This window comes from Arachis ipaensis, chromosome B06 (assembly GCF_000816755.2).
Source record: "Arachis ipaensis cultivar K30076 chromosome B06, Araip1.1, whole genome shotgun sequence".
Classification (NCBI taxonomy): Eukaryota; Viridiplantae; Streptophyta; class Magnoliopsida; order Fabales; family Fabaceae; genus Arachis; species Arachis ipaensis.
Genome location: NC_029790.2, coordinates 110566036 through 110575600, shown reverse-complemented (window position 1 = coordinate 110575600; position 9565 = coordinate 110566036). Strand labels below are relative to the sequence as shown.

Genomic DNA, 9565 nt, shown 5'->3' with positions numbered 1-9565 from the left:
TTCTTACATAGAAGTGTATAATCATATTGGATAATTCAAAAAAGGTAAATTAACTTTTAAATAATTATATTAATACACTGATTTATTAGTAGTAGTAGTAGTAGCAGCAATTTTTGGAATTACGACTTTTACCTAGCTCAATTACTATACTGATCACTTATTTTCACTTATTTTTTCTTTTGGTGACAATACTAACTACATTATTAAACAATACTCTCAATCAGGCACTTTTCTCTAGTCCTTTTACATGCCGGTCTAAAATTGATACTTCTTGATCAAACCAGGGCATTTTAAAAAATATAAATGGAAAAGAACAAGGGGGCAAAAAAAAAAGCAGCAAAAAGTAAAGATGAATAACTGAGCTTTATTTGAAACAAACTAATTAACAAATGACACTAACTTGACTTGAACAACTAAAAGGTGAATTATAAGAGTTCCCTAAATAAGTAGATACTTGTGACTTGGCATCATACCAAAAGTTCCTTCACTAGAATGTAGCTTCTTTATGAGAGAAATCCAGAAAGGTACATGTAGACATATATAATGATATAGCCTCTAGGGAAGACTAGAGTTGAAGATTAGATCTCATGGAAGCAAAGAGAGCCCTTTATTTGGAAAACCAGTGTTCCCTTTATTCTATTACATTCTTGAGCTTTTGTGGTAGTAGAGCTTGAAAATCTGCAACCACTTCTTGATCTTTGGCTAAATACTTAACTCAGTTCATTCACTAGATGACACCAAGTTCAGGACCATTATTGACCAGTCTCCAACACCAGAGACATGTTAGGAAATGAGTACATTTGAAATCCTAAAGTCATATACAGTGCTAGCAGGGAAGACAAAAAAAATAAAGGAACAATCCCAAATGCTAAGAAGATGGAAACTAACACTTCTGATTTGGGAAAATTTTAAAAAAATGTACAGTTCAACTATCTGTACATACTAATTTACACTGGACTAAGAAGTGAGAAAAGATATATGCTAAAATGACAAGGTCCTGAGCAGAGGAAGAGCACGAGAAAGTGCATTCTCCTATGCCATCTTAGTGAGATAAATTAGATGGACACTCTTTAAGATTGCTTCCTTACTATCTTCACACTACTGTAGAAGCGCTTGAGATCCTTCATGGCCTTTTCTTCAATCTGAATGGAACGAATTGAGGATGGTGTGTCCACTTCAGGCTTGAACCAGCGGCTCACCAAGGTCGACTCGGATGGTGAGCCTTGACCTGTTGCAATGGTGAATCCAGCTGTGCTAGTCTTAGGACTGTGGGAAACGCTTTGGTGTTTCTTTCCCTGTGTTCAAGGGCAAAGTCCTCAGTCAAACACTAGGATATATACTATGAGATGCAACAAGGTACCAAACCATAATAATGTATAAAAGCTAATGGATCACACAACACCAAAATGCCTATCATAAATCATATCTGCATTTATATGATTTATATTTAAATATTTTTTAAACAAAATAGCAAAGTGCAATTTAAATTTGTTATTAGGCCACAAGGTTTTTACCCCATGATTTAGAGCAAACAGATCAGTCACAAGAAAAGACAATGTAGTAGAGGCACAAAAAGGGAAGCCTTAATTCACAAACCTGTTGCATTTGGATGTCCCTGAATGATGGCCGAAGTTGAGGAGGGGTTCCTGAAGCAACCCACGGAGGTGTACTTATGTCGGCATCAGATACATGTGAACCACGCGTTGGGGCAGCAGGGACAACAGGTATTGGACTAGAAGGAAGAAATGAACTCAACTTCACTTTTCCGCTACTGCCAAAATCAGAAAGATCTTCAACCTTAGATTTAGTCATAGATAGCTGGTTTCCCTTTATTTTGCTCTGTTCATCCTGGATATCACGAAGTGAAGCAGAACCCTTCGTAAACTTTGCCCCACCCCATGCAGGACCCTCGTTCCTTGGCATTGGTGTAGGAGGAGGGTTCACCTCCTCTGGAACATCATCAAGGGCTCCACTCAAAAACATTGATAGCCCACCCTTCTTATTCTTCTTCTTAGAAACTTTTGGTGTTTGTCCCTTGCCTTGCAGCAACTCTATACCATCTTTCTTCTGCACTATCAGGTCTAGATCTTTTGCAGTTGCACCTTGGTCGGTTGTGGTTTCTTCAGCAACCTCTCCCACCTATCAAATGTAACACTTAATTTTCAGAAATCTAACGTGAAAGACACTATGCAGAAACTAATCAAGGTGTTGACAAAATAAAAATGACGTCTAGTTTCTAACATGAATAAGATTAAACAAACCTTAGACTTAGGAGCCACCATGATGTCAGCTTCCAACAAATCCTTCACAGATTCAGTAATCACTTCACTTGCAGAATACAAAGATTCTACCTCTGCTTGGATAACACTTGATTTATTGCTCTTTCTCCTCTGTTTTTTGGATACTTTACCCTTTTTACTACCTTTGCCTTCTGGCGATGGTGACGGAGAAGATGATTCCTTATTTTGCAAAGTCTCAACAGAAATACCTAGTTCTGCAAGCGAGCTCTCGAGGGAAGACTTGGATTGGATCTTTAAGATCTGCTGGTCATCGAGGAAATGTCCACTAGATTGCTTAGCTTCAAGCATCTCAATCTGCTGCAGCTTCTTTCTTATTGCCCGAATTACCTTGGAGGTTTCTAGATTGGGGTCATCCTTGGGCTGTAGAAAGGAATCTCCTCTTTCATCTTTCTCCAATTTCAACACATTCATTTTCATGGGTTTATCGCGAGTCCTTTGAAACTCTATCTCACTATCATCCTCTTCACTGTTGATGATGGCAGGGAAGGTTGCAGTAGGAGTTGGGAGGCGACGGTGTGTCCAAGGCTCAGAAGATCTCTGGTCCAACAACCTCTCAAGGTTAGCCAGAATATCTGGTGCTGTGCTTGCCACAGCATGCGATGAAACTGTGAATATAAAATCAAGGTTGCGCATCACAATCTCCTGAAACAATAAATAATAACTACTTTAGTATAATAATCCCACCTTGCCACATGGGAGTTATCAAGATAACCATAACAACAGTGGCAGAGCCTGGTTAAAGCAAAGAGGGGAGATGTCATTCCCAATCTTCAAATTTTCCATATAAATTATTTGTGATTTTAGTTTGGCACCCCCTCAATATTTTAATTTTGGCCCATCCTCTTTGTGAAAACTTAAGACCTAATGTTTTGTTGGCCTCCCTACAAAACTAACCTAGATCCACCCCCGCATAACAGCAAAGTCAACTTCAAATATCACAGTACATTTTTTTATGATAATATTTTCCATATCTGTCCAACTCAATGATACAATAAATATTTCATGTTAAATTTTTTGATAAAGAAACATTAAATGCATTTAGTTTCATTATTATTATGTGTTCCATCAACTATGACTTCAGAAAGACATCATGTTTGATCATTTATATTTGTTAGTAATTTGAAACGCAATAAGATCAGTACCTCACAATACTTTCTCAATTCATCTGCCCCAAGAGAATCGGCAATCTCCAGCAGTTGTATGGCATTTCGTGGCTCCACTAAACATTCTGCTGCTACTTTTTCACAAAGGCTTTTTAAGCTAGGTACAGATTTCTGCCCAAAAGTATCATTTTGTACACTGGATACCATATTATTTGATTCCATGTCATCAAATAAAATGTCTTCATTTAACTCATCCATATCATCCCTATTATTTAACTTGGGTTTTTGCGAGTCCTCAACACCAGTGAGAGGATATTCAGGATGGTACAGCGTAGCCACTATTAGTAAATGTGTTTCACCAACAGAAACCGAAGTAGCCTTCTTTACACCATGCAACCGAGTTGCAACAAGTGGTTTATCCTTACTTTTCTTCCCATCCCACAGGTAAACATCACCAGTACCCGTAACTGCAGCAGTCCAGTACTTTCCAGCAGATATGCTCACCATATTTCTTCCGCACATAGAATATAGCTGTAAAAAGATTTAAGCGAAAAGAAATAAGAAAACTGTTCTATTAAACATGCTTGTTTCATGAATACCATAACATTTGATGGGAGAAGAGAAATTCAATGAATAGAAACCTGTTGGGATCTGAGATTGGGATCAGATGAGACCCAATAAAATAATGCACCGTCATCTGTGAGTGCCATGCTGTGTACCATTCCCGCAGCTATAGAAACTACCTGAAGTCGTTCCATTCGATGAAACTTTAAAGGAGTGCTCCCACACTTTTTCAAGTTCCTAGAAATCACTACACGTTTTGGAGTAACTAGTCGATAACCCCAAGTGTACACCTGAAAAAAAAAGGGGGGAAATTAAAACCTAAATATGAAAAGAAAAACACATTCCGTAATAAAAGCCACCATGATAAAGAATTTTAAGTCCCATATCCATGCACAAAGAAAAAACCGACTTTAAGTTTGGAACACAGTTTTTAGAAAGAACATTAATTCCCCGGCCCAAAACTGGATCAGCTCTAAAGCTGAGAATTCCAAAATGTTTTTAATTAATTCAATTGTCTATAAAAACAATATAAACATCCATAGCTATAACTTTGTTCATGTTTCAGTGCCCCCTCACCTCTGTATTTCAATAATTCTTAGGAAGTTACAAATTAATCCGTTCAAGATGAAAAACAAGAATTGTAAAACACATGATGCTTGATGAGGAATCAGGATAAGTAACAGATACAATGCTTTACGTAAGAAAATTTTGAAATAAAAAAAAGGAATAATATAATTACCTCTCCGTCAGATCCTAATACAACTGTGTGATATTTTGCAGCAGAAACCTTGGTTAAAGTCTTTCCCTTCAAGGATTCAACCACATGTGGGGTGTAATTAGATGCTGAGTTTGAGGTTCCATACCCAAGCTGGCCCTCTCTATTTGAACCCCAGGTAAAAACTTCACCTAAATCAGAAACTACAGCTGTGTGCTTGTTTGCTGCAGCAACAGCAACAATTTTTGACCTTAGAGCACTCACTCTCCGAGGTGTTGGTTGTGTATCAACAGAAGTGTATCCCAGCTGTCCCTCTGCACAAAATGAAACAAGAGAATACCGACGTTAACGTCATTTTGATTCCAATGCATCAAAATTAAGTACTAAGAAGACAACCTAATTCTCTCACAAGTAACTCGTGATGTGTAGAATATTACAATTCACAATTGTAGCCAATGAAGGGAAGGGCAGGGATGCAGGGAAAAGGATTTAATTGCATATATTTAATTAATTTGCAGTAACAAGACCCACAGTTGATATGGACACAAGTTCCGTCAACTTTTACCTCTATTGGATCCCCAAGTGAACACTTCCCCACCCTCAGTAGCAATAACAGTATGATGCTTAGCTGCAGCGATTGCCATCACTCTGCGGGAACCCAGACCAGTAGTCACCTGGCGGGGAGTGATGACAGCAGCTTGACCACTGCAATCAGGATAGCAATATGAAATCTGATTGAATATAGTCCAAAAGCATAAACAGGTAACAGTGGTAACCTGCCTCACCTAGAAAAGTTCCAACAAAAAAAAAATTGATTTTGTGACTATTGCTAAATCGGATTAGCAAGCAAGCCGATCAAAGTAAATTCTCACTTGCTCTTGCTGGGAAATTTGTGTGATAAATTAATAAGCATCAGCATTTTAATTTGTTTTAGAACAGGAACAAGAAAATAATTCAAATCCTCAACAAAAACTTGAAGCATAATTGTGTATGATTTGAGGCCAAACAACTTTATATTCCAAAAAGGAAGTCCTACATCCCAACCCAGCAATGCTTAACCATGAACTTCTTTAACACCTAGAAAGTAAGGAGCATTTAAGGAGCCAAATTGACATTTAATCAAGAGAAGGAAAAAGGACAAAAAAAAAAAGAGTCCAAGGTGTACATTACTAATAGAGAACCTACTCAATGTAAATTACCCCCATATTCAATCTTAATAATAACCAAGGAAATTATCTATTCACGGCAATACCAACACTTACAGAAAGCATCATCAGGCTTATTAGAAGCAGACCATATACCTGTGTATGTCAAAATCAGGGTGCCCTAGACGGCCCCCCCTTCCAAATCCCCAAGTATAAACTTCTCCACGCGCAGTAAGTGCCACACTGTGGAACTTTGCTGCAGAGATCAGCTTTATGAATGAACCATTAAGTGAATCAACTTTGCAAGGTAACTTTTGAATGTGGGCATTTCCAGTTCCAAGCTGATAATTTGCACCGCTTCCCCAACTAAAGACCTCAGTAGCCACTAAAGATGAACCAAAAATCAAGTTTTATCCTCAATGACAAATGTCTATTGGCAACAACAATGCTATCTTAACAAAGGAGTCAAAGCATGTGAATTTATACCTGACTTGCGATCATTTCCAGAAACCTGTAACACAGGACCAGATAGAAGATCTACAGGTACTCGAGATCTTGAATCCTCCAATGTAATAGAAGCACCATGCTGTAGAAGGACACTTGCCACAGCAAGATGACCAAAATGTAGAGCCCTATGAAGGCTACCCCATCCTGATTCGCCATCCTGAAAATGGAAGGGTTCAGAATTGATGGATTTGAAGAACCAAAAGCACAAGGGGCAATCCAATTAAAAACTGCTCAACTCTGCAGATATCATGAAATGGAAATTATTTCTCAAATTGGACGAAAATTATAAATTAAAATCTGAAGTGATGAAAATTTTCTATATTAAACTTTTAAGCAAAAAGGAACAAAGTCACTTTTGTCAGAAAAAAGAAATGCTGACCTGACACAAATGCACCTGAGATCATTTTTTAATTTCAAGAGGCTAGCCATGAGAAACAGAGATTGGATGTGAGTTAAACATAGTTTTCTTAAACATTGCAACATCAAGCTTTTTGAAATTTGAATCCAAGTGGCAAGATTGCTAGCTCATAGCAAAATTGGTGGCAAACATTGGGAACTTATTGGAACATTGTGATTATATGAGTGTTAATTAAGTCACATCTTGAAACATTGATAAAAACAATTCACCAAGAAATAATAAACAATTTCTATAACAATAGAGAATATCTTTTGCAGACGTTTCATTCCTTAAAAGACTTTATAATTAAAAAGCAATTAACTCTCCCGGGAACTAAACATAAAGAGATGCCACTGAAACCAACCAGAAAAGAGCGTAAACAAAAAATTCAGAAAACAGAAAGTCACAGAAAGTCATCATACTCGAGCATCAGGATCTGCACCAGCTGCAAGAAGCCTCCTGACAATGGGAATGTGATTTCTCCAAATTGCAAGATGAAGAGGAGTCAGCCCAAAGGAGTTCCTCACATTGATATTACCCCCACTCTTCTTCAATAATGTCAAGACCGTCTCTAATTCATTTACCGATCCTTCTCGCACAACAAACCAGAGATCTTTCTGGGATCCGGCAGCTGAAGTTTTGCGACCACCTGTTGGCAAATTCTGCTTCTGTGTTTGTGGAGAAACAGCTATTTCCATTATTTGAGGATGGGGAACCGATGATATATTAGCTGTGTCACAATATTTTATAGGCTTGAAAGATGACTCAATGGCTCAGCTGTTTTGTTCCCCTACTCATATAATGTCAAAGGCCAGATTCTAAGTAACAACTTGTGCTCTACAAACCAGACTACACTTGAATCCCCGTAAAAGATAACACTGGCCTTGAGTCTATAACTTGATTTTTACTAATCCATGGTAATTTGATATGGAAATCCAAAACATCAACGTCCAGTTACAATTGGCACCAACTCTTCGCTAATCTACCACCAAGATTATCATTGTCATGAACTTTATGTAGCAGCCATCGACAAATATCAGCGCATTTCAATGATCACAGGGAAATCTACCACTGAAAGCAAAAATGATAAGTTCATTTATTTGGTATACAAACCACTCAGGGGAAAATAATAATACCCAGGCACACAAACATGCACGGAAGATACAACTGAAATCATACAAGCTTGTAAGAATCAGCAGATCAAAACTCAAAGAAGTCTTAAAATTGAAGCCACTAAAGTGATCCTTTGGAGGAAAGAAGAAAAAGGAGGCACAAAGCAAAATGTACTATAAATATATCACCAAAACAAGATCACAAAGTAATGTACTATCCATATAAACTATAACAAGATCAAAATGAACTCCTCTAGCCGGAATTTAGAGTTGAAACGGTGAGAATGCAAGATCCACTGATTTAGTAATTCACATGGCTAATCATCTATTCTATTCTTCGTGTAATCATAATCCAAAAAAAACAAAGGCATTGTTGCAACCCTTTGGTGCAGGAAAAAGAACAAACATTTGGTATGCAAAAGTTGGAAAGCAAACAAAATGAAGGAATAGAAGTCAAATGAGATTATGAAACCAATTACATCTGACAGGTTTCCTATTTGATCTGTGCAAATGATAACTCATTCCTTGGTGATTCTTCTACTTCAATAAATACTTTTCTTAACCTCAACGATTAGTAAAAGAATTGAATCGTGAAATGACAACAGAATCAAGAGAAAACACAATGTTGGAAACAATTAAAAACTTACACAGTTCCACCAACACAAGTAAGAAAACGAAAAAGGCAAACTCGACAAAATTGAATCAAAGGGCTCAGAAACAGAACAAACAACAGCATCGTATCACCGAGCCCAAAAAAAAAAAAAGAAAGAAATTTCAGCTAGATCGCCAACCCTAGATGAAAACTTCTCACAGGAAAAAAAAAAAACGAAAATTTTAAGAGAGTTGAACAAAGAAACCGAATCAAATGAAAACAAAACTACAAGCAAAGGGTAAAAACTGATCTAACAAAAATGGGGGAACAAATGTGTCAACTAACCTCGTAGCGTGTTGGAAATTGAACGCAAAACAGTGAGAAAAGATCGTGAAGTTGTTCTTGAGAAGAAAGAGTTAAGCAGAGAGGAGAAGAGAAAAACCAGTTTATAGAAAAGAGAGGAATGGCGATTTTTTGGTGTAACAAAAAGAGTATCGAAACTCAGAATATACCCTTTAGCCAAAGCATAAAAATGGCTTAATAAAAATAAAATTATATTTTGTTTTCTCCGAATGAAATTTAAAAAAAAAAAGGTTTAATATGATATTGCATTGGTTTTTCAAACTGAAAATTGGGAAATTTTTGGAAAGCGAGAGAAACGGAAAAGGCGAGAAAAAGAAACAGTCTTGAGTGACGAAACTACCTTTTAAGTTTTAAGTGGAGGGTAATTTCGGGGTTTCGGATAAATGAGTGCTTGGACTGAAACGCCCCTGACTCGGCGACCACGAGAGGAGAGAGAAAGAGTGGTCATTGGTCATTCCAACGAAGAGTAGGTCTGAGTTGTCGCTTCGACCACAGCCCGTGTTTCTCCGCAAAACAAGTGTGAGACCATACAACACATGGCACTTCCAGAATTTGCCACGTGGTCACAAAGATCCAAGGATAAACTAATCATGGATTCATAACCACGGTATACACACGGTAAATAGATCGACAGTAATTACAAGGCTCCGTTAATTATATAAGGCTCCGTTCCAGTTTCATTCCCAGTTCTACTCTCTAAAAACAAATAATATTTAAAATTAGAATAAAATTTTTAAATAAACCAAAAAGCCATCAATATTATTTAA

General features: G+C 37.3%; 1 protein-coding gene across 2 annotated transcripts; it reads right to left on the bottom strand.

The window, feature by feature from the left end:
- LOC107604987 (inhibitor of Bruton tyrosine kinase) lies at positions 347–9009 on the bottom strand. Of its 2 annotated transcripts, none has more exons than XM_016306718.2 (11): positions 8781–9009; positions 7154–7802; positions 6314–6491; positions 5984–6212; positions 5248–5387; positions 4707–4996; positions 4045–4257; positions 3443–3934; positions 2262–2942; positions 1597–2139; positions 347–1295 (listed from the first exon to the last, which is right to left on the bottom strand). In XM_016306718.2, the coding sequence occupies exons 2-11, from the start codon at positions 7427–7429 to the stop codon at positions 1071–1073; spliced, it is 3267 nt and encodes a 1088-aa protein (XP_016162204.1). In that variant the 5' UTR covers positions 7430–7802; positions 8781–9009; the 3' UTR covers positions 347–1070. The 2 variants fall into 2 exon arrangements, with proteins under 2 accessions (XP_016162204.1, XP_016162205.1); XM_016306719.2 differs by having other exon boundaries at positions 7154–7796.

What these genes read in the sequence shown, in the direction of transcription:
- LOC107604987 (XM_016306718.2), bottom strand. Translation starts at nt 7,429, where the DNA reads ATGGAAATAGCTGTTTCTCCACAAACACAGAAGCAGAATTTGCCAACA. An exon ending in GTGCAGATCCTGATGCTCGA is followed by an intron (nt 6,492 to 7,153) that starts GTATGATGACTT and finishes TTCCATTTTCAG; the next exon opens with GATGGCGAATCAGGATGGGG. An exon ending in GGGACATCCAAATGCAACAG is followed by an intron (nt 1,296 to 1,596) that starts GTTTGTGAATTA and finishes CCTTGAACACAG; the next exon opens with GGAAAGAAACACCAAAGCGT.